General features: G+C 38.9%; 1 protein-coding gene across 4 annotated transcripts in view; it reads left to right on the top strand.

Annotated features, from left to right (window-relative positions):
- Positions 1-25,049, top strand: part of RAB18 (RAB18, member RAS oncogene family) — a 35,444-nt gene that overhangs the window by 9,642 nt on the left and 753 nt on the right. For 2 of the 4 annotated variants that reach the window (XM_015564360.1, XM_015564359.1), the window contains exons 3-7: positions 4,704-4,765; positions 14,732-14,804; positions 18,069-18,187; positions 18,262-18,328; positions 20,761-20,916. In XM_015564360.1, coding sequence (XP_015419846.1) covers positions 4,704-4,765; positions 14,732-14,804; positions 18,069-18,187; positions 18,262-18,328; positions 20,761-20,916 — 477 coding nt within the window. Of the gene's footprint in view, positions 1-4,703; positions 4,766-14,731; positions 14,805-18,068; positions 18,188-18,261; positions 18,329-20,760; positions 22,056-25,049 lie in introns of those variants that run through there. The other 2 variants (XM_006764359.2, XM_006764360.2) reach the window with 2 other exon arrangements.

Raw genomic sequence — 25,049 nt, 5'->3', positions numbered from 1 at the left:
AAAGATGTGTGGGAAGGGGTTACAGAGCTTCCATGCACCACTCCTCCCAAATTTATGTGTTAACCAACCTGGGAGCTTTTTCTTTTTTAAAATATATTTTATTGATTTTTTACAGAGAGGAAGGAAAAGGGATAGAGTTAGAAACTTTGATGAGAGAGAAACATCGATCAGCTGCCTCCTGCACACCCCCTACTGGGGATGTGCCCGCAACCAAAGATACATGCCCTTGACCAGAATCGAACCTGAGTCCGTAGGCCGACACTCTATCCACTGAGCCAAACTGGTCAGCCCGCCGCCCCAAAGCTCTTTGAACTTCCCTCCTTTTGGGTTTTTATGGAGGCTTTATTACATAGGCAACATTGTTTAAATCATTGACCATTAGTGAGTGATTTAACCTCCAGCCCTTCTCCCCTCCCCAGAGGTCAGGGGTAGGTCTGAATGTTCCTGGAAACCAGCCCCCATCCTTATGTAGAGTCTAAAATCCTCTTCATAAACATTTCTGCAAAGAAGCTTTTAGAATTTTTTTTTTAAAGATTTATTTTAGAGAGAGAGGAAGGGAGAGGGAGAGAGAAAAACATCGACTCACTGCCTCCCACATATATCCCAACTAGGGATAGAGCCTGCAACCTGGGCATGTGCCCAGACTGGGACTCAAACCAGTGCCCTTTTGATGTACTGGGTGATGCCCAACTAACTGAGACACACTGGCCAGGGCAAAGCTTTGGGAATTTTTATAGAGCTTGTATTGAATCTGTAAATTGCTTTGGGTAGTGTTGTCATCTTAACAATGTTAAGTCTTTCAATCATGAACACAACATGTCTTTCCACTTATTTATATCTCATGTCTTCTTTAATTTCTTTCAGCAGTGTTTGTAGGTGTCTGTGTGTAATTTAACCTCCTTGGTTAAATTTATTCCTAAATATTTTATTCTCTTTGATGTTATTGTAAATGGAATTGAAAAAATATTCTTTTTGGATTGCTCATTGCTAGTATATGGAAATGCAGCTGATATTTTTTAAAAAAATATATTTTTATTGGTTTCAGAGAGGAAGGGAGAGGGGAAGAGAGACAGAAACATCAATGATGAGAGAGAACCATTGATTGGCTGCCTCCTGCATGCCCCACACTGGGGATTGAGCCCGCAACCCAGGCATGTGTCCTTGGCTGGAATTGAACCTGGGACCCTTCAGTCCGCAGGCCGACGCTCTATTCACTGAGCCAAACCAGTTAGGGCAATGCAGCTGATTTTTGTTTGTTGATTTTGTATTCTACAACTTTGCTGTATTCATTTATTAGTTCCTTTTTTGTGTACATGTGGAATAGAATCATTAAAATTTTTTACATATTACGAATATGTTGTCTGTGAACAAAGATAATTTTACTTCTTCCTTTCCAATTTGAATGTCTTTTATTTCCTTTTTCTTTCCTAATTGTCTGGCTAGAATTTCCAGTACTCTTGTAGAAGTGGTGAGCTGACAGGGCAAGCTTCCATGATAGTAAACATTTGGAGGTGCTGGGAGGATGGTGAACTTGGAGGAGGGCATGGCATGGAAGCCCTTTGCCCCTTCCCACCATACCTTTTCCTATACATCTCTTCCATTTTGCTGTTCCTGGGTTGTATCCTTTTATAATAAAACTAGTGACCCAGTGCACGGATTTGTGTACATGGAAAGAAAATTAATTAGAAGGTGGCCGACAGGGTAGGACTGGGCGAGATGGGCTGGACACGCCCTGGAGCCAACCTCCCACGGTCTCTCCCTGGCATCTGCGGAGTGAGCAGGGTCCCTCTGGCAGATGGGGTCCTTCAGCCTGGCCTGCAGGGATTGGGCTGAAACCGGCTCTTCAACATCCCCCAAGGGGTCCTGGAGTGCGAGAGGGCACTCTGCAAAGTTGCTGTTGTACAGGTTATGGAACGCAAATGCAAGTGTGCAGTAAACCAGATTTGGGGCCAACAGTGCCCCAGCAACAACATAACCCAGGGCCGAAGGTGGAATCGCGGTCCGCGAGGAATCAGGCTCCCTCCTCTCTGGTTTCGGGGTGTGTCACCTGAGAACCGCTGCTGCCAAGTTACTGCAGCTCGGCAGCTCCTATGTTGAGCGTCTGCCCCCTGGTGGTCAGTGCGCGTCATAGTGACCGGTCGGACGGTCAGACACTTAGCATATTAGCCTTTTATATATATAGATGATAATCTAGTAAGCAAACCATTTTCCTGAGTTCTGTGAGCTACTATCACAAATTAATCGAATTGAAGAGGGGATCATGGGACCCTCTGATTTATAGCCAATTGGTCAGAAGCACAGATAACTTGGATTTGTGATTGGCATCTGAAATGATGAGTACAGCAGTCTTGTGGAACTGAGCCTTTGCTCTGTAGGATCTGACTCTAATTCCAGTTAGGTAGTATCAGAGCTGGATTGAATTGTAGGACACCCCACTGGTGTCCCTGGAGAGTTTGAGAATTGCTTCTTACAGTGCATATATCTGTATATTGTACTAGAGGAGAAACATGGGAGTGTTTTTTTCCTAGAAATTCTGCTTCTATTATGAGCTCCTTGTTATCCTCCTGAAGAGGTTGGAAAGACAGTTTAATCAAATCTAGTTAGAAGTCGGCAAAATCAAATTTGTCAAAAAGATTCCTACTGCTGCCACCAATGAAAACTAATTAACAGCTACTTGGAAACCCGCCTTGATGAAGAAACAATTTAAACATATGAGAGCTAAAGAGCTCAATGTCAGCACATGAGAATCACCAGAGGAGACAAGGGAAGATGAATGGGGGACTTGAGGGGTCTGAATCCAGATGAGGTGCTCTGTCAGGCTAACAGTGTCTGTTGACTTTGATGGTAGGATTTAAGTGGGCAGTTTCCTGAAGTGTGTTCTCTGTAACTTTCAGAACTAATATGTTAGAAGAATATCTTGGAGATAATTATCGACATGCAAATTACACATTACAGAGAAAGGAATTAGGCTTTCCACAAACATGCAAAAACAGGAAATTATAAAAGAGGAAGGAGATTCAGGGAGGAGGAAAACAAACATTCTGGGAACAATGAGTTTCTTTTAACCAGTAGTTAGCAGAAAGGCCAGCATTCCCCTGATCATTCTGTCAGGATATTAAGGGGGAAAACAAAAGTTCTTCACTATCTGAAAAACCTTGAGAATTTAACTGTAGAATATGTATGACAGGCTATCTCTCCCTAGTGTCTACCAATGACCTTCATTTAGTACCTGCACCAGGTCAGAACCCTTTCTGTCATGGATTTTCTTAGGTTTTGTTTTATTTTTTAAAGTGATATGAATAAAATGTAATTTCATATTTTTTATGTAGATGGTGTGGCAAAATTTCTTTTTATTTTTTTTAACCTAGAACCTGGTGAATACCAGATTATTTAACATGGGATTTTTTTCTTTGTTTTTTATTGTTGTTGTTTTTGACTGCAAAGAAACTAAGGTTTTCCTTGGACTATGTAATTGGCACTATCCTTTAGCTAATGGTTGCACATCATTCTAGGCATGACTTTATCAACTGCTTTATCACTCTAGCCCAAAACACCAAACTTTCTTTTCTTAATCTTTGGCACATAGAAAAACCTGGTATAGAACACATTTTGAAATGCATTTTTAGTACCTTATTTGTATATGTAATGAATTACCGGAAATCATCCAAGAATTACTAATATATATATTTTTTATTGATGACAGGTGTTCCATTAAGCATTTAGTATATGAGGGTGCTATTCATCTTAGCTGTGGCTTTCTGAATTAATTGTGACAAGCAAATAAGTAAGATCTTTTGTAAGTTTTTTCCCAAGCCTCTTGAGCTAATGTTTTCCCTCTGGCCAGTTGGGTAGACAGCATATTATTTTTGATCCTATTTAAAGATATATGGATACTGTTCATTTAAACCAGATGGCATGACAATTCCTTTTCCTGAAAAGTAGGTTTTTTTGGTTGCTGTAGTAAAATCTCATGTGACTTTTTATGAAGCTCTTCTCGTTACATAAATTAATACCAATAGAAGATTTTTACAGAACTTTGAACATCCCTCTTGCACGAATGAAGATTCTTAATGGGTTGGGCACAAATGTTTTGGTGTGTAAATTCTCTTTTGGAAATTGTGCAGTAGCAAGTAATCATTGATAAGGTTATATAAAACTAATACTGTTTTATAGGATAAAACCAAAGAAAGAATTTACAAGACAAGGAGTGTGAATGGCTCTTCTATATTTTTTACCAGTCCTTCAAGTTGCTTACAGTCAGAATCCGAGTTTGGGGTTGGTCAGCTATGAACAGTACTCTTAATATAGTGTGTAGATGCTTTGGGAGCCTCTGAAAATTGCCCAGCTCCACAGTCAGCCATAGATAAGTCTTTTCTACATTAGCACTGTGAATATTCCAACTCTTGGCTATTAATGTGCATATTTAATGCCCACCTTACATTGAATTTTATTTTTTCAATAGCATTTTTATTTTTTCAAGAAGTACAGGTAGGTGAATGTTTGAATTCTTCAAGCATCTGGTTTTCATTTATCCTAACTAAATCATAAGGTGCTGAAATTTAGTGACACTTTTATCTTTACGTCCATAACTCTAAGGACTTTGGGTGTAAATTAGGGCATTTGATAAAGTGACTTTTTATAGGTAATTTATTTTAAAAATATATTTTACTGGGATTCTTACCAAAATTTTTATTTTTTTCAAGGTGTTGACTTTAAGGTGAAAACAATTTCAGTGGATGGAAATAAGGCTAAACTTGCAATATGGGTAAGAGTTTTTAAAATGTATTTCTATGAATATTAAACTGTACTTTTTAAAGAAGCAGATATTGATGTATGTAGTGTTCTTGAGGTCTTGTATTATATAACTTTTGGGAAATATGTTGATGAAAGATAAGCAATAGTTATAATTGGGTAATTAGGTAGAGGCTTATTTTACTTAAAATTTTAAAATATATAGTCCCTTCTGAATATCGAAAAACAGAACAAAATATTTAAAAAATCATCTTGCCTGTCAGAATCATTGTTACTGAATGTATTTCTTTAAAGTTCTAAAAAGGCAGCTTAGACTGAACTAACATAACAAAGGCAGTTACTGGGTGAAGGGAAATGGAGTCATAATTTTTCATGTTTGTTAGTATAAATATTTATAAAATTTGAATTTGCCAACTTTGGGTTTGTTTGTTATGTCTGTCCATCTTTCTTTTCTCTTTTTTCTTTCTTTTTACCTGAAGATATGTTTTGTTGATCTAGAGATATGGAAAGGTGGGGAGAGAGAGTGAGAGAGAGAGAGAGAAGCATTGATGTATGAGAGAAATATCAATCAGTTGCCACCAGTAGTCGCCCCTACCGGGGACCAAATCTGCCACCTAGGTATGTGTCCTGACTAGGAGTCAAACTGGCAACCTTTCAGGATCATGCTCCAACCAACTGAGCCACACTGGCCAGGGCTGGGTTTATTTTTTCATACTGATGCCTAGTCTTTACGTACTGGCTCTTTTTTTCATTTGCCTGTGCACCAAACTATTCTGATCGCATTGCTCTGCTGAAAAACCTTCTTCATGGTATTGCTGAATCCTTTATTTTTAAAATTTTTTACTGAATTTATTGGGATGACATTGATTAATAATGTTATGTAGGTTTCAGATGTACAATTCTATAATACATCATCAGTATATTGTATAGTGTGTTCCCCACCCAAAATCAAGCCTCTTTCCATCACCATTTATCCCCCTTTTACCTTCTTCTATCTCCTCTCCCACCACCCCCCTTTTTCCTCTGGTAATCACCATATTATTGTCTGTGTCTATGAGTTTTTCTTTTTTCTTAATCTTTTCATCTTTTTGACTGGGCCCCCACCACAAACAACCTCCCCATGTGACAGCTGTCAGACTGTTCTCTGTATCTATGAGTTTGTTTCTATTCTGTTTGCTAGTTTATTTTGTTCATTAGGTTCCACATATAAGTGAAATCATATAGTATTTGTCTTTCTCTGAGTGGCTTATTTCACTTAGCATAATGCTCTTCAGGTCCATTCATGCTGTCACAAAAGGTAAGACTTCCTTCTTTTTTTGACTGAGTAGTATTCCATTGTGTAAATGTCCCCTGCTTTTTTTTTTCACTCATCTACTGATGGGCTGCTTCCAAGTCTTAGCTATCCTATCTAATAAAAGAGAAACATGGTAATTAGCCATGCATCCGCTACCCTTCCCATTGGCTAATCAGGGCGATATGCAAATTAACTGCCAGCCAAGATGGCAGCCGGCAGCCAGGCAGCTTGAAGCGAACATGAGGCTTGCTTGCTTCAGTGACGGAGGAAATCAACGTTTCCCGCCTGCCTTGCCGGCCTCTGAGCTTGCAGGGCACAGACCAGGCTGAGGGACCCCCCTGCCCCCCCAGCGCACAAATTTTTGTGCACCGGGCCTCTAGTCTATATATATAAAAGGCTAAGTTGACTTGCGCATGCGCAATACATATAAAGCTCTGAGTGGCGCCAATTGCACGCGTGTCATTGTCGATTGTGAATTTGGTTAACCCTTCTATTATAGAGAAAGGGTGAATAATGATATTAAAATATTTCTTCTAGTTAATTTCCTTTCAATGTGCACAAATCCATGCACCAGGACACTAGTTGTAAATAACGCTACAATGAACACAGAGGTGCATATACTCTTTTGAATTAGTGTTTCAGGTTTCTTTGGATATATTCCCAGAAGTGGAATCCCTGGCTCTTAAGGCAGTTCCATTTTTAACTCTTTGAGGAAACTTCACACTGTTTTCTACTGTGGCTATACCAATCTGCATTCACACCAACAGGGAATGTTGGTTCCCTTTTCTCCACATTGTTGCCAACAGTTGTTTAATGATTTATTGATGATAGCCATTCTGACAGGTGTGAGGTGATATGTCTTTGTCATTTTAATTTGCATTTCTCTGATGATTAGTGATGTTGTGTACCTTTTCATGTGTCTGTTGACCATCTGTATGTCTTTTTTGGAGAAAGGCCTATTCAAGTCTTTTGCCCATTTAAAAAATTGTATTGTTCATTTTTTTTGGTGGTGGTTGTTTTTTTTTTGCTGTACAAAAACATTTTAGGTTTCTTTTTTTACATTTTTCTTCTGTTTCCCTTGCCCAAGGAAATATATCAGAAAAAAATATTACTAAGAAAAATGTCTGAGACTTTACTGCCTATGTCTTCTGTTAGGATTTTTATAGTTTTGAGTCTTAAATTTAAGTCCTTAATCCATTTTGAGTTTATTCTTGTGTATGGTTGTATGAAGGTGGTCTAACATTTTTTGCATGTTATCTGTCCATCTTTCTTTTTTAAAAAATCTTTATTGTTGAAAGTATTACATACCCTTCCCCCCACCCTCATTGACCCCTTCCAGCTGACCCTTGCCCCCCGTCCAATTTTCTTAACACCATTTATTAAATAGACATCTTTATTCTACTTTACATTCTTGCCTCCTTTATCAAATGCTAATTAACCATAAGGAGTGGGTTTATTTCTAGGCTCTCTATTCTGTTCCATTGATCTATATTTTATACCAGTCCCATGCTGTTTTGATTAGGGCTTTGTGGTTTAGTTTGATGTCAGGTAGCATGATTTTTCCAACTTTGTTCTTCTTTTTCAAGATTACTGTTATTTAGGGTCTTTTGTGGTTCCATGTAAATATTTTTGTATATTTGTTTTAGTTCTGTGAAATATGTCATTGGTATCTTGATAGAATTATGTTGAATCTATAGAATGCTTTAGTTAGCATGGACTTTGTTTTCCCCTCAGTCCTCACCCGAGGATATTTTTCCATTGATTTTTAGGGAGAGTGGAAGAGAGACGGAAAGATGGAGAGAAATATTGATGTGAGAGAAACATATCAATTGGTTGCCTCCTGCACATGCCCCAACCAGGGCCCGGACCAGGGAGGAGCCTGCAACTGAGGTCGGTGCCCTTGACTAGAATCGAACCCAGGACTCTTCAGTCCACAGGCTGACGCTTTGTCCACTAAGCCAAGCCAGCCAGGGCAACATGGACATTTTAATGATGTTAATTCTTCCAATCCATGAACATGGTATATGCTTTCACTTATTTGTATCTTCTTTAGATGCTTTTTTCAGTGTCTTATAATTTTTTGAGTACAGGTCTTTTAACACCATTAAATTTATTTCTAGGTGTGTTTTATTATGCAATTGTAAATGGAAATTTTTCCTTAGTTTTCCTTTCTGATAGTTTATAATTGGTGCTTAAAAATGCAACTGATTTCTAAATATTTATTTTGTATCCTGCTAGTTTACTCAATTCATGTGTCAGCCTAGTTTTTTTTTGTTTGTTTGTTTTGTTTTGGTAGGGTCTTTAAGCTTCTCTATATACAGTATCATGTCATTTGCAAATAATGACAATTTTACTCCTTTTCCACTTGGATGTCTTCTATTCCTTCTTGTTTGATTGCCAGTACTATCCTATATAATAAAGAGAGAATATGCAAATTGACTGTCACTCTGCCACAAAGGTGGCAGCACCCACAGCTGAGGCCAAGTTCCCATAACGAGCCTTAAGGAGCAATCAGCAGGGACTTGAGACTGCGTGCCCTCTCCCTTCGTGGAGCTTGACAGGGGACCTCAGGCTGTGCTCCCTGCCCTGGTGCCAGCCCAGGGGACCTGAGGCCACACCCCCCTGCCCAGCACCAGGCCAGGGGACCTCAGGTCGCGGCCCCTGCTCAGCAGGGCTTGACGGGGGACCTCAGGCCATGCCCCCCTCCCTGGCACTGGACCAGGGGACCTGAGGCCGCACCCGCCCCCACCTGGTGGGGTTTGAGAATCATGGGACCGGCTGGGTCTGGATCTAACCCAATGGGGGTGGGGGACGGCTGGGTCTAGGTCTCGTGCAATTTTGAGGGACACGTGGGTGGGTGAAGACTTGACTCTGGGTCCCATGGTGCACCCCAGACTCTGACAGAAGGAAGATTTTCATATACATGTTATTAATTTTCTTTCATCTCTCACACTGCTATTATAGAGAAATGGCAAATAGCAATATTAAAATATTTCCTCTAATTAATCCCCTTTTAATGTGCACAAATTTTGTGCACCGGGTCACTAGTCCTATATAGAAAGAAACCTGGGTCTCAGGTGCCGGTGCCAGCAGCAGGGGGAAAGGAGGAGTACTTTTGCATGAATGTTGTGCACCAGGCCTCTAGTGTTGCATAAGAATGATGAAAGCAGACACCTCTATCTTGTTCCTGATCTTAAGGGAAACACTTTTAGTTTTTCCCATTGCGTATGATGTTGTCTGTGTGTTTGTCATATATGGCCTTAATTATGTTGAGGTATGTTCCTTCTGTTCACACTTTGCTGGGAGTTTCTATCATAAAAGGGTGCTGGATTTTATAAAATGCTTTTTCTTTATTGATATGATCATGTGATTTTTATCTTTCCTTTTGTTTATGTGGTATATCATGTTTAGTGATTTGCAGCTAATGTACCAACCTTGCATCCTCAGAATAAATCACATTTGATCATGGTGTATGATCTTTTTAATTTATTGCTGGATCCAGTGTGCTAATATTTTGTAGAGGATTTTAGCATCTATGTTCATCAGGGAATTGGCCTATAATTTTCTTTTTTTGTATTGTCTCTATCTGGATTTGGAATCAGGGTAATGCTGGCCTTATAAACTAAGTTTGTGGGTCTGCCCTTCTCTTGATTTTTTTTGGAATCCTATCTAATAAAGAAGGAATATGCTAATTGACCCTCACGCCATCACAAAGATGGTGGCACCCACAGCCAATAAGGAGGGAATATGCTGATTGCCCCGCCATCAAAGATGGCAGTGCCCACAGCCAATAAGGAGGAAATATGCTAATTGACTGCCCCACCCTCAAAGATGGTGGCACCCACAGCCAATAAGGAGAGATTATGCTAATTAACTGCCATGCCCTCACAATCTGGCTGCCCCCTTGTGGTCAAAGATGGCCGCCTCCATGTGGTCAAAAGATGGCCACAACAAGATGGCCAGCAGGGGAGGGCAGTTAGGGGAGACCAGGCCAGCAGGGGAGGGCAGTTGGAAGGAGACCAGGCTGGCAGGGGGGGCAGTTAGGGGGGACCAGGCCTGCAGGAGTGGGCAGTTAGGGGCGACCAGGCCAGCAGGGGAGGGCAGTGGCCTAAACCAGCAGTTGGCCATCCCCCAAGGGTTCCCAGATTGGAAAGGATGCAGACTGGGCTGAAGGGAACCCTTCCTCCCCACCCCCCACAAATTTTTGTGCACCGGGCCTCTAGTAGTTTGATAAAGCAATGTGTTAGTTCTTTTTTGAATGTTTGGTAAAATTCATCTGTGAAGCCATCTAGTCCAGGACTTTTGTTTGTTGGAAATTTTTTGATTGCTGCTTCAATTTCACTAGCTGTAATCTGTCTATTCAGATTCTCTTATTATCATGATACAGTTTGGAAGACTATGTTTCTAGGAATTTATCCATTTTGTCCAGATTGTCCAATTTGATGGTATATACTTGTTTGTAATATATTTTTTATAAATTTCTATGGTATCAGTTCTCTTTCATATCTGACTTTGTGTTCTCTTTTTTTTTAAATTTTGATTTCAGAGAGGAAGGGACAGGGAGAGAGATAGAAACATCAACGATGAGAGAACATCGTGATTGGCTGCCTCCTGCACGCCCCCTACTGGGGATCGAGCCTGCAACCCAGGCCTGTGCCCTAACCAGGAATTCAACCCTGACCTTCTGGTTTATAGGTCAACATTCAACCACTGAGCCACACCAGCCAGGCCTTTCTCCTTTTTTCTTGATGAGTCTACTTAAGAGTTTATCAACCGTGTTTATCTTTTCAAAGGAACAGCTCTTGGTTTCATTGATCTTTAGATTTTTTTTTAGACTCTATTGTTTATTTCTGCTCTGGTTTTTATTATTCTCTTCCTTCTACTCACTTTGGGCTTTGTTTGTTGTTATTTTTTCAGTACCTTTAAGTGTAATGTTAGATTGTTTATTTGAAATTATTCTGTTTCTTGTTTTCTGTAATGCTATGAATTTCCTTCTTAGGACTATGTTTGTTGTATCCCATAAATTTTTGGGTTGTTGTGTTCTTATTTTCATTTGTTTCAAGGCATGTTTTGATTTATTCCTTGATCTCATTTATTACCCAGTTATTGCTTAGTAACATGCTATGTGGTCTCCAAATGTTTGTGTGTTTTTTAGTTTTTTTTTCTTGTTATTGATTTCTAATCTCATACCATTTAGTCAGAGAAAATGCTTGATATAGTTTCAGCCTTCCTAAATTTATTGAGACTTGTATTATGTCTTGACATGTCATCTATCCTCGAAAATATTCAATGGCACTTGAAAAGAATGTATATTCTGCTGCTTTGAGATAAAATGCTCTGAAGTTATCAATTAAATCCATCTGGTGTAATGTGTCATTTGAGGTGGCTGTTTCCTTGTTGATTTTCTGTCCGGAAGATCTATCCATTGATGTCAGTGGGGTGTTAAAATCCCCTACTATGACTGTATTATTGTTGATCTCTCCCTTTATGTCCATCAAGATTTGCTTTATGTATTTAGGTGTTCTGTGTTGGGTTCATAAATGTTACAAGGTTTATATCCTCTTGTTTGATTGCTCCATTTATCATTATGTAGAGTCATTTTTTGTCTCTTGTTATAGCCTTTAAAGTCAATATGTCTGCTGTAAGTATTGCTAGCCCACCTATTTTTTAATTCCATTTGCATGAAATTTTTTCCCATTCCTTTACTTTCTATCTATGTGTATCTTTTGTTCTGAGGTGGGTCTCTTATAGAAGGCATATATATGGGCCTTATGTTCTTATCCATTCAGCTACTCTGTCTTTTGACTGGAGCATTTAAGCCATTTACGTTTAAAATGATTAATGACAAGTACATATTTATTGCCATTTTATGATCTTTATAACAGTGTTCCTGTGTTGTTGTTTTCTTTTTGTTTTTCCTCCTTCTTAAACAAGACTCTTTAAGATTTCTTGTAATACTGGTGTGGTGGTAATCAACTCCTTTAGCTTTTCTATTATGGAAAACTCTTTATTTCTCCTTCAGTTTTAAATGATAGTATTGCTAGGTAAAGGAGTCTTGGTTGTAGGTCCTTGCTTTTCATCACTTTGAATATTTCATGGTAATCCCTTCTGGCCTGAAATGTTTCAGTTGAGAAATTTGCTGACAGTCTTAATGGAGCTACCTCATAGGGTAATAACTGTTTTTTTCTTGCTGCTTTTAACATTCTGTTTTTGTCTTTACCTTTTGGCATTTTAATTATGAAGTGTCTTGGTGTGTGCCTCTTTGAGTTCATCTTGTTTGGGACTCTCTGTGCTTCCTGGACTTGTGTGTCTTTTTCCTTCACCAGGTTAGGAAAGTTTTCAGCCATTATTTTTTAAAATAGGTTCTCAATCCCTTTCTCTGTCATTCTTTTGGTACCCATATGATGCATATGTAGTTACCCTTCATGTTGTCCCAGAGGTCCCTTCAGGTATCCTCATTTTGAATAGGTAGCTTTTATTGTCAGAAACACCAGAGACATAGAAGCATCGAACAGACCATCTAACCTCAGGGGGAAGGCGGGGGGAGGAGGGGTAAGAGATCAACCAAAGGACTTGTATGCATGCATATAAGCATAACCCATGGACACAGACAGTAGGGGGGAAGGAGAATGTGCTGGGGGGTGGGAGTAGCCGGGGAGAGGTCAATTGGGGGAAAAAAGGAGACACATGTAATACTTTAAACAATAAAGAATTTAAAAAATTTTGTGCACCGGGCCACTAGTCCTATATAATAAAATTCTAATATGCAAATCAACCGAACAGCAGAATGCCCGGTCACTATGACACACACTGACCACCAGGAGGCAGACACTCAACTTGGGAGTTGCCCCCTAGTGGTCAGTGAGCTTCCACAGTGGGAGTGCTGTTCAGCTGACCGACGGGCGCTAGACGCAGGACTCACGGCTGGCCACTGCATCCCGGAGACCGCAGCGGAGTGTCAGTGAGCTTACTGAGCAGCGGCAGCAGCAGGCACAGCGGGGCCGGATGAACAGGAGTAGCAGGCGACGTTGGACTGCGGTTTTGGCCCAATCCCCGCAGGTTATGCCAAGGGACCCCACTGGTGCATGAATCCGTGCACTGGGTCTCTAGTTATTTTATATTAGTTTCAGGTGTACATTATTGTAGTTAGACAATCATAAACTTTATATAGTGTTCCACACTGTTTTCTAGTACCCACCTGACACCATACATAGTTATTACAATATTATTGATTATATTCCCAATGCTGTACTTTACATCCCCGTGACAGTTTTGTGACTACCAATTTGTACTTTTTGATCCTTTAACCCTCTTCACAGTCCCCCAAGCCTTGTCTTCTCTGGTGCAAACTTTTCCATAAAAGGGTGAATAGTAAATATTTAGTTCAACTCTAAAGTGGGCCATATGGCAGTACATGAGTAAATGGACCTTGGCTATGTTCCAATAAAACTTTAATACAACCTTATATAATAAAATACATGGTGAGCTGAGGCAGCAAATTGCCAACTGCTGCTTTGCATAATCTTAAGTACCTTGAAGCCACAGTCCAAGGATAAGGAAAGAAGGTAGAAGGAACCATCCTGGAAGTAGAGACTTGTTATTTTTTTCATTTTGTTTTCCCCCAACAGAAGTTGAGCAGCTATCCAATGGCAGGACTTTCTCTAGGCAATGGGGTTAACCTGGTGCTTAAGCAGATGAGGTTCCTTCCTTATGAAATCTTAATTTTCTGCTAGTGTACAGTTTATGTTTATTACCCCCAGCATGAGTCAGAAATAATGAGTGGTTTGGTTTTATGCATTTTCCTAAAAGAAGATATACTGGTAAAGAAGACACTTTAAAAAGTCCAACCTAAAAGTTGCTTACCTAAAATAAGACATCCCTGTAATTCTCTTTAAATCAGTGGTTCTCAACCTTGATTTTATGTTAGAATCACCTGGCTTCCCAGGTGATTCTAACCTGGGAACCTTAAAACCTTCCCTCAGTCCCTAGCCTAGACCAATCAAGTTAGAATGTTTGTAGGTTGGAACCTGTTATCCAGGAAATTTCATTGCGCAGCCAGAGTTGAGAATCATAGCTTTCAATGAAATAGGTTTTGTGTCTGATAAAAATCTGAAATCCAAAGTGGTAGAACACCTTTACTTAGGTGCATTTTTGAGAGATAAGTCAGCATTTAATTTTACTAGTATTTAATACTAGAGGACCAGTGCACAAATTCGTGCATGGGTGGGGTCCCTTCGACTGGCCGGTGATTGGGCTGATGGGGGCCAGCCAGCCAGGGGAAGGGACTACAGGAGGTTGGCCAGTCACAGGAGGCTGGCTGTGGGAGTGCACTGACCACCCGGCCATCCGGGAGGAGAGACCGTGGGAGGTTAGCTGCCTGTGGGAGATTGGTTGTGGGAGCACACTGACCACCGGGGGGCAGCTTTTGCATTGAGCATCTGCCACCTGGTGGTCAGTGCACGTCATAGCTACCAGCCGGTCTTCTGGTCATCTGGTCGTACTGTTGCTTAGGTTTTTATATCTATAGATAACACTTGTCATTAAGAGAACTCATTTAAATTTCAAATTTTAAATCAGCTTGTGCATTGATATTTTTAATAATGCTGTTTACTTTTTATTTTTAGTGTTTTGAATGTTTGTTATTTATACTTTTTTAATTTAATAGTAATTGATTGTCACTTCTAGGATACTGCTGGTCAAGAGAGGTTCAGAACATTAACTCCCAGCTATTATAGAGGTGCACAGGGTGTTATATTAGGTAAGTTTTTACTTTAATATACTATTTTTAAAATGTTGTTTATTATAGTAACTTCTGATTTTCCTTATCTGTGAACATCAATATGTTTTTATTTTTCTTTAGGGCTACTTTTGTGTAACTTGACATTGTATTAACTTCATTTAATATTAATAAATATTGAAATGGTTATTGGTGAGGTGCTCCCTGTGTCCCCACCCATTGCCCATGGAAGTGGGCTTCTTGGGGTGCTTTTTTAAAAAATATATTGTTATTTATTTCAGAGAAGAAGGGAGCAGGAGAGAGAGACAGAAACATCAATGATGAGAGAGAATCATTGATCGGCTGCCTCCTGTACACTCTCCCTATTGGGGATCGAGCCTGCAACCTGGGCATGTGCCCTTGCCTGGAATCGAACCTGGTACCTTTCAGACCACAGGCTGTTATCCACTGAGCCAAACTGGCTAGGATAGGGGTGATTCTGGGATAAGAATTTTCAGAGCTCTCCACGGAAGGATGAAGTTTTGTGGAAAGTTTTATTTCTGTGGAATTAAACCCCTGTGTTTCCAAGGTCTCATCTCCTTTCATCTTGCCATGGTAAAAGTCCAATCTTATCTTCAGCAATGCTAGGATTAAAGCCAATACCCAGAATCTCCATTCTATATTTGCAAGTCCAGTCCAGCATCTGGCTAGTTTAACTTGTGTTCCCAGCTGCAGTTCATTGCATGTGGGGTTCACATGGCTGTGGCCATGTGGCTTCTAGGGCCACATGGCTACGGAGGGAACATGGGTGAATGGAAGGAAGCAGGAGCAAAGCCAGAGGCACAAGAAAGAGAGATAATTATTTGTTTTTGGATTATGTATTCCCAAATTTTTGTGGGCTTGCATTGGCTCTTCCCCTCTGGCCAATTATTTTTGTTCCCAGGTTAGGCTGACAGACAAGCACCTTCCCTACATCACCCTGACATAGGGAGGGTGCTTGCCTGTATCTTCCCCTTTGTTGGACCCCTTCCCATAGTGATCTGTGGGGAATGGTGGTTTCCTGGGAAGTGTAAAGTTGCAGCCTTCTGGTGAAGCTGCCCAGATGACTATGCTCATAATGTCTGGCCTTCTTTTTGCTCCTTTCCTGTTACTAATCAGCTAATTACAATGGTAACAGAACTTTCAAAATTTATTTTCAACCCTTTGTCTAGCAATTAAAAAATAAAGATCAGACTAATTTATTAGACTTAAAAGTACATGTTGCTAAGGAAATAATTGAGGATTAATCCACATATAGTTGGTCTCAGAGTATTACCAAAAACTGATCTTCAGTCAGTGGCATTTTATTAGTCATTAAAAAAATAGCACAAAGCCCTTAACACTATTGATTTATAATCACACAAAGTTTAAAAACCGAATGTGGATTCGCATTCTAACTTATTGAAAAGTGCTTGTCCTTTATTTTTTTTTCTTACATTCTTTTATTATATATATGCAGATATATATTATGTATAATACTTAGTTCTATCAAATAACCATACTAAGGAGTTCTATTGGTAATGTTCCCCAAAGTAGATTCAGGTAAAATAACTCTTTGTGCATTTCATGTACTATCAAAACTTGAGGCCGAAACCGGTTTGGCTCACTGGATAGAGCGTCGGCCTGCAGACTGAGGGGTCCCAAGTTCGATTCCGGTTAAGGGCATGTACCAGGGTTGCGGGCACATCCTCAGTGGGAGATGTGCAGGAGGCAGCTGATCGATGTTCCTCTCTCATCGATGTTTCTGACTCTCGGTCTCTCTCCCTTCCTCTCTGTAAAAAATCAATAAAATATATTTAAAAAACAAACAAACTTGAGACTTACTTTTAAGGCCATACACACAATACAAAATATACACAAATTGGGTTAAAGTGATAAAAGTGGGCTGAAAGAAACCACAGGATTCAGAACAACTAAACTGTATTTTGCTTGCAGTAGAGCCACAAATGTGGGTATCACATAGCTCTTTTATTATAGTGTGCGAGGGGCTTTTGGAATCTATGGTGACTGCATGGCTGCTGGTGGGCTAGCAGCTGATGTGTCCTGCTGGAAGCTTTGCCAAGGGCTCATTTCTTCTTCACCTTGCCTTTCTTGGATTCTTGTTTCAGTTTGTAATTAGCCAGGGTGACCTTGATTGTATCTTCAGCCAGTGTGGTACAGTGCAGTTCCACAGGGAGAAAGCAGAGTTCCTTGGTGATATTTGTGTTTTTGATGGTCAAGGCTTCCTTCACTGTCTTCCTTTTTAGCTGTTCAGTGGCCAACGAGCTGGAGGCAGTTGCAGAACCATAGCCAACTGTTTTATACTTGGTATCCACGATCTTCCCCTTTCCATCCACTTGAATCTATAATTTCATTACATTACTACATGCTGGAGTCCCCACAGATCCTCCAACATTTTTAGATGTCTTGTCAAGAAACTCCACATTTCTGGGATTTTCATCATGATCAGTGACATTCCTGTGATAGAGCCGGCCAGAGCTGGCAGATGCTCTCCTGGGCTGGGAGACTTGGAGGCCAGGCTCTGGAGCAGCAGAACCTACACCTCTCACCTCAGATGCTGCTCTATCTTGCAGGCTTGCATTAAAAGTGTTTTTAATGCTCCTGGGAAATGGTTTAAAATGAATATTGACCAGTTGTAGGGAGAATTCTTTCAAATTGTGACTTGTGAGGCTTTGGTTTTACTTCTATTTGACAGTGAGTCTTACTGTTTTGGTTTTAGCAACTCCTAAGTTTAGAAAATACTGTAAATTAATAAAGCTCTTTACTTACTATAATGCAGATAATGTGAAAGTGATAACAGAGGAAGACAGTCAGGATCCCATGTACTAATTTTACTTGGGTTTTCAAATTCTGGTCTTTGTAAGAAACAAATCAACAGGGTCATAGATGTTTAAATTCATGTAAAATTTTTGGTATTTTGCCACAGATTTGAACCAAAACACTCGGTTTTTATACAGATTTCATTTTCTTATTGTTATGAATGGGGACAGCAGTTATTTTGCTTCAATTAATTTTCAGTTATCACACAGGATATAACTTAATTCTTCTTAACAGTGTATGTTAATAAAATTGAAATGTGTATGTGTTTGTATTTTTTTTTCATGTACTTGTTTCTTCTTTTGAATTAGTAAATACTGATTGTTAAGCATCAAAGACTTAAAAAAACAGATTTTCCTATATGGTAATGTTAGTTTTTATTTTCAAAAATATGATATCATTGCTCTTATTTTTAAATTCTTATTTAATAAATGACTCTTTTTATTTCAGTTTATGATGTCACACGAAGAGACACCTTTGTTAAGCTGGATAATTGGTTAAATGAATTGGAAACATACTGCACAAGAAATGACATAGTAAACATGCTAGTTGGAAATAAAATTGATAAGGTAAGAAGTTAGACACTTGGCATTTTTTCTCTGTGTCTTGGTAGCTTTTTAAAATCTTTGCGTCCATCTTTTAGGAAAATCGTGAAGTTGATAGAAACGAAGGCCTGAAATTTGCACGAAAGCATTCCATGTTATTTATAGGTAGGTGTGTGAATATTTATCATTTCATTGTTAATGAGCAATTTAAAAATGGAATTTGTTAAATTTTTCTCAATGAATTATAAATGATACTAGAGGCCTGATGCACAAAATTGTGCAAGAGTAGGCCTTCCTTCCCCCAGCTGCCGGCACCAGCTTCCCTCTGGCTCCCGGGACCCGGGCTTCCCTCCGGCTGCCGATTGGGCTTCCCGTGCAGCCCTAGCTTTGTTTAGAAGGTCGCCTGGTCTAATTAGCATATTATGCTTTCATTATTATAGATAGAGGTATTTAGTTCATAGTTGTCTCATGCTATAACATCTAACTATAGAATCAGATTCTTTATTTTTCCTTCTGTAATAAAAAATAGGATCTCATTATATGAAGTCATACAGAACACAATCAAATTATTCCTCTCAGGATGTTATGCCATTCAATAAAGCCACACTCCCAGTGCTAAAGTTGTACCTTTCTGGTTCATGTGCTGGCAACAGTGGCACCACCTGGAAGCTTGCTAGAAATGCTTCATCTCAAGCTATAACCAGATTTTCTGAATTAGAATCTGCAGTTTAATAAAATCTTCATGTGATTTGCATGCAGATTAATATTTCAGAAGCATGGTAGAGCAGGCTTTGGCAAACTACAGTAGGGGCCAAATTTGGCCCCATCATTTGTATTGGAATACAGCCACCTTCAGTTACCTACATATTGTCTACGGTTGCTTTTGGATTCATGGCAGAGTTCAATTACAATAGAAACCATATGGCCTACAAAGCCTAAAATATTTACTATCTGGCCCTTTACAAAAAAAGTTTGCTGACCCCCTCACCTAGAAAAGTGGACCGCCTATATCAGAAGCACCTGCAGAGCTTTTCAAAATTATAGGCCCCTGGGCCTTATTATGGGTTTGAAAGAAGGCCTATAAGGCAATATATAAAAAACATCCTAGTTAATTCTAATGTGAAGCCAGCTTTAGGAATAACCAATTTAGTCCATAGTGTTAGAATTGACAAGTAATCAATAAATTAATATGGGAACACATCATATATAGGTAGAAGCAGGGTGCTGTAAGTGGAAGGTATAGGGAGTTTGAGAAAGGAACTGAGTACTATCTCTACAGCTTACTTGCTGGGTGTCCTTCATTTCAATATTTGTTTATTTAATAAATATTGATTGGCCACTGAGGATATAATAGTGAATAGAACGAACTCCCTGTTTTCATGGAGCCTGTGTTCTAGTATAGGAAACAAATAAGTAAATAATCCTCTGAAAGAAATAAAACATTGTAAGGAAAGAGGATGACCAGTGTGGGAACTGATTAGGGAGAGTTCTGTAAAGCAATGACATTTAAACAAGAATCACTCATATGAAAACCTAGAGGGAGAGCATTTCAGGCTGAGAGAATACCAGATATTTCCTGAGGTAGGTAGAAGCCAGTTTAGTGTATTTAAGAAACAGGAAGAAAGCTGTGGCTGGAGCAGTGTGTGTTGGGGAAAGATTGGTGATAATGGGAGCTGGGATTTAAAAAGGTCATGTTGGACCTCACTGGATATGGTAAAGAAATAGATTTTAGTCCTAACTGGTTTGGCTCAGTGGATAGAGCATCAGCCTGTGTACTTAAGGGTCCCAGGTTCGATTCCGGTCAAGGGCACATGCCTGGGTTGCGGGCTTGATCCCCAGTGGGGGACGTGCAGGAGGCAGCCAATCAATGATTCTCTCTCATCATTGATATTTCTGTCTCTCTTTCCTTCTCCCTTCCTCTCTGAAATCAATAAAGATATATTTAAAAAAAAAAAAAGAAATAGATTTTAATTCTAAGTGTGGTGGAAAGCAAGGGAATAGTGCTGTGATCTGATACTTTTTTAAAAAAGGACCCATTTGTGTAGAAAATTGACCATGAGAAGCAGAAGCAAGAGGCTAGTTATTCTCTTACAATACAATAGCCCACACCAGCGGTTCTCAACCTGTGGGTCGCGACCCCTTTGGGGGTCGAACGACCCTTTCACAGGGGTTGCCTAAATACATCCTGCATATCAGATATTTACATTACGATTCATAACAGTAGCAAAATTACAGTTATGAAGTAGCAACGAAAATAATTTTATGGTTGAGGGTCACCACAATATGAGGAACTGTATTAAAGGGTCGCGGCATTAGGAAGGTTGAGAACCACTGGCCCAGATGAATGAAGCTGGTGGCTTTGACTGTAGCTTTTGGCAGGTGGTGGAAAGTTAGCTAATCTGGGAGATGCATTAATGGTAAAGCTGACAGGCACTGCGACTTTGAGGAAATTCACTAATATTAAACCTGTGGGGGGGAAATTGTTGATTTGGGTCTTTACATATTGTAGGCTGATATATATGCCATAATAGTTTCCCATAAAAACATAGGCCTATGATCAGAAGGAATATACTATGACATTTTCCCTTGAATTTCAGAGGCAAGTGCAAAAACCTGTGATGGTGTACAGTGTGCCTTTGAAGAACTTGTTGAAAAGATCATTCAGACGCCTGGACTGTGGGAAAGTGAGAACCAGAATAAAGGAGTCAAACTGTCACACAGGGAAGAAGGCCATGGAGGAGGAGCCTGTGGAGGTTATTGTTCTGTGTTGTAAACTCTGGGAAATGCCATATTTGATCAGATAGTGACATCTTTCTGTATATAAACTCTCTAACTGCTATTTTAGGGACCTTGCAGTTTGCACATATTTGTTTTGTATCATGGCATAAGTATTTACAAGAAATCTCACTCATTGGCTTTCCCAGGTAAAATGTTATGGTAAGCATGCACAGTTTGCAGTTTACAGTTTTTTATGTAACTTAAAATTGGTGTACCTTTTATAAGTACACTTGATTTTATGATTTACATTTATCATGTGATTTTTTAAAATCCACCTATCTAATATATGTGAGAACAAGGTCTATTTTTGGTCTTTTTTTTTGCTTAAATACTCCTATCAATTACTGAATTAATTGATATGTAGAACTCCTAGAACTGCTGAGAGATTACAGGTATCCAACCTGGTGAGTTTCTTCAAGAATAACAAAAAGCATGATTCCACAGCCTTCCCTAGGATGTCTGCTGACAGATTCTCTTGTGGTATTAAGCAAAATTCTTTTTATAGAATGCAGTCCAGGCCAATTTATAATTAAATCTCTGTTCTGATGATGCTTCTAAAATAGCATTGATATGTTAAAGAAGTTTGATCTTTTTAATTTACTTCAATGAGTAGCTCAGTTGCTTAACTGGAGTTTTAATTCTGTGATATGTACATTGGATTCATGACCCTTAATGCAGCATTTTTAGTGGGTGTTTGGCAGAATGGCAATAAGGTTTTCCCCATTTTGGTTTCGGAAAGACACGAATAGAGTGTTTTTGTGGCTCATGTTGTACTTACACTTTGAAACCAACACCTTTTTCTATAAATGTTGATGGTGTTTGTCCAAGTACCTCCATTGTAGCTGTGTAATGTTTATGAATAGCTGTATCTAATGACTTCCATAAATGGCTTGTTGATATTCAAAAACCTATGTCTGTATTTTGAGGGTTGGGATAAAAAACACTAAATGACAATTTGAGAAAGACATATTGCTTCCAGATTTTGATGTGTGTGGGAAATAGTGTTGCAATGAAAATCTTGGTAATTTATTGTAACATGTAGTCAATATTTTATTAAAACCAACTTGTACAGACTAATAAATCTTTCCCACAATATTCAGTTTTCTAACCTCTAGCTATTGTACATTGTATGTTTTTTTTTTTTACTCATGTTATTTAATTCACATTGACCTCTGCTGTTTAAGCCCCCAAATAAGTAATGTGTCTTTTCAGATAAGTCAGTCACTCTAATACCCTTCACAGTAAGATTCTGATACTAATTTCTGGGCATTTTGTTCTCTGTATGCAGTTGCAAAGGATAAGCATTTTTGTGGGTCATCTTTGCAATACATGTGATAATGGATTTACCTGAAGTTGGGTTCTTTCTGAAATGTCCACCTCCACATGAAACCTTACATTCTACTTTATTCACACTTGTTAGACCTCATTACATGTGATTAAAAGTTGTGTACAGTATATATGTTTTTACCAAGTATAAAACATTTACTACTTTAATTTGAAAAAGGTAGCCAACACATGTACTTAGGATTTCTTTGTTACGTTGAAACTGTAGATTTCTATATTCATGTAGTGTCTGTATTGATAAGGCATTTCGGTTTATTGTTTTTTGCTCCTTGGGCTATATAATAATCTTTCTGTACATTGTATTATTGCCTTGAATTGGTCAGAATTTGGATACATTAATCACTTAACTTTTAAAAACTAATTTTGTTTGATTTATATTGTAACCTTTTATAGTTTTTGAATAAATATAGCCTGCTTTCCCTAGATGAATTTGTTCAGGAAGTATTATCCATTTCCTGATTACTCTCATCAACTGAAGAACCTCTGAATATAGTGTTATTCAAGTTCTATTGTATTCTTTGGCTTTCCCTTTACTCTTTTGTTGCAAGCTTATTGTTTCATAGTGGAGTTTTTCTAAGTGAAGTAGTTGTAATATCTAAAATTAGCCACTGAAAGGAATTTGTTAATTTTTATTTTCCAAGCATTTTAAGTAGTTTTAAAGTGCTTTATGCAGATGGTGCAAATTAGAACAATTAGGATATAGTGTTTGAGTTCTCAGAATACAGAAATAGACTTAAACAAACATATACTCAATTACTCTTAATATGGAGTAATAGCATTTATTGAAACTTTCCTTTATGTGAAGTGCTGTTCTAAGTGCTGAATTATCTCAAGAAACCTCACAGCAACCTTAAGAGATTGGTTGGTACTCCATTTTAAAGATGAGGATAATGAAACCACAATTTTGTTAGGTAACTTCCTAAAGATCACATAGCTAATCAGTGATGGAGTTGGATTCCAGTTAAGGCATCTTCACTGCTGAGTCCATGTTCTTGACCACTGCTCCCTTTGCTGTGACTAGTTTCAGCAGGGTTGAAAGAATTTTCCTATTTCTTATTGTTATTTTTTACGTATAATAGAAATATTTCAGGTTTTTGGGTTATAGAATAAATCCCATTGATGTAAACCAGCCATGTAACCAAAAAGTTAAGGTAGTGGAGTAGGTTGTCTCTCAGTTATTTTATCTTCTCAGGGTGGAATGAAAATCTCTGACGTAGAATAGTACAATGTCAGGGGATTTATGGCACCTTAACTTCCTATTTGTAACTGGATTTGAGAAAAATCCAGGAACAGTCTTGTTCAAAATCAAATTCTGGGGGTGGATGGGGAGAGGTATTTTCACTTCAAGTACTTAATTGTCATCTAAATTCACACTTGGTGTTGATTTTCTAATTGAGTGCACTGGAATTGGACTTCATTTTGATTCATTGTAGTTTGCCTACTTAAATATACGTGATTCTGTACAAAGTATGGGACTGACCCCATAGCTCATAAGAGCATCCTCCTTATGCCACTACTTATTCTACCTGTGGGATGGCACAGACCTACCTCATAGCCGTGATATCTTTAAATACAGTTTAGTGTATATTTTTTCTGATTATCAAGTTATCAGAATAATCCTGTAGGTACTCTAGACTTACAGTCTTCTCAGCATTCAAGCATTATGCTTCCATGTATTGAGGTCTATTTCAACAATCATACTTAAGGAATTTCTTGTTCCTCATGTATTTTCCCGAGTTGGGATGGGGTAAAAGCTTTAATCAGTTTTCAGAAGACATTTTACTAGTTCTGACCCCAGCTATGCCAAGATTAGTCAACTCTAGGCTTCTCTGGGTTTTGTCCAGGAATGTTGAAAGAAGAGAATAGAAAGAAATATGCCAAGTCAAGACTTGGAGCTAGCCGAAACTGGTTTGGCTTAGTGGATAGAGCGTCGGCCTGCGGACTGAAAGGTCCCAGGTTCGATTCGGGTCAAGGGCATGTACCTGGGTTGCGGGCACATCCCCGGTGGGAGATGTGCAGGAGGCAGCTGATCGATGTTTCTCTTTCATCGATGTTTCTAACTCTCTATCTCTCTCCCTTCCTCTCTGTAAAAAATCAATAAAATATATATATATAAAAAAAAGACTTGGAGCTAAAGAATATAGATTTACCTAGGAAATCTGATCTTTATTTTTTCCAAAATGGAAACATCTATCAGATTGGAGCGGGGGAAAAAGGTAATGAACTTCTGTTACGTTATGGGACTCTAAATTTTACTATTTATTGTTAGCTTTTTTCATATTTAGAAACAAAAATGTTTCTAATTGTGGTGTGAAATTTGCTTAAGTGCCTTTTAGTTAAAACAACTTGTACATAAGCACCTTTCCAATAGCAGTGTGAACTCCAATTTTCAGTCTTGCCCCTTTACCATCTCTTTCACACACATAAATATTTCTTTTTTATCAATCTGATAAGCAACAAATTATGTAATTTTATTTATATTTCTTTGATAACTAATTAGATTGAGTACTTTTAATATTTTATTGCATAAGTTCCTTGTTTGTGTATGTTGTGGTTGCCCATCCAATATCCACTTCCCTCTCTCACAATACCACCCACTTTTTCTTTGTATAACTATTGCCCCCTCCCCACTCCCCCCATTATTGAGCATGTGGTTTGGATGGCATTGCCATGCCATCAGCTCTAGAGTTAACCCAGTTAATTTTAAACAATGCCATGCTGCCTCCTCTCCCAGCTTCCCATCCGCCCCCCCCCCCACACCGAC

The sequence above is a fragment of the Myotis davidii genome, unplaced genomic scaffold (assembly GCF_000327345.1).
Source record: "Myotis davidii unplaced genomic scaffold, ASM32734v1 scaffold501, whole genome shotgun sequence".
In the NCBI taxonomy this organism is placed as follows: domain Eukaryota; kingdom Metazoa; phylum Chordata; class Mammalia; order Chiroptera; family Vespertilionidae; genus Myotis; species Myotis davidii.
This window is presented reverse-complemented; position numbering and strand designations above follow the sequence as displayed.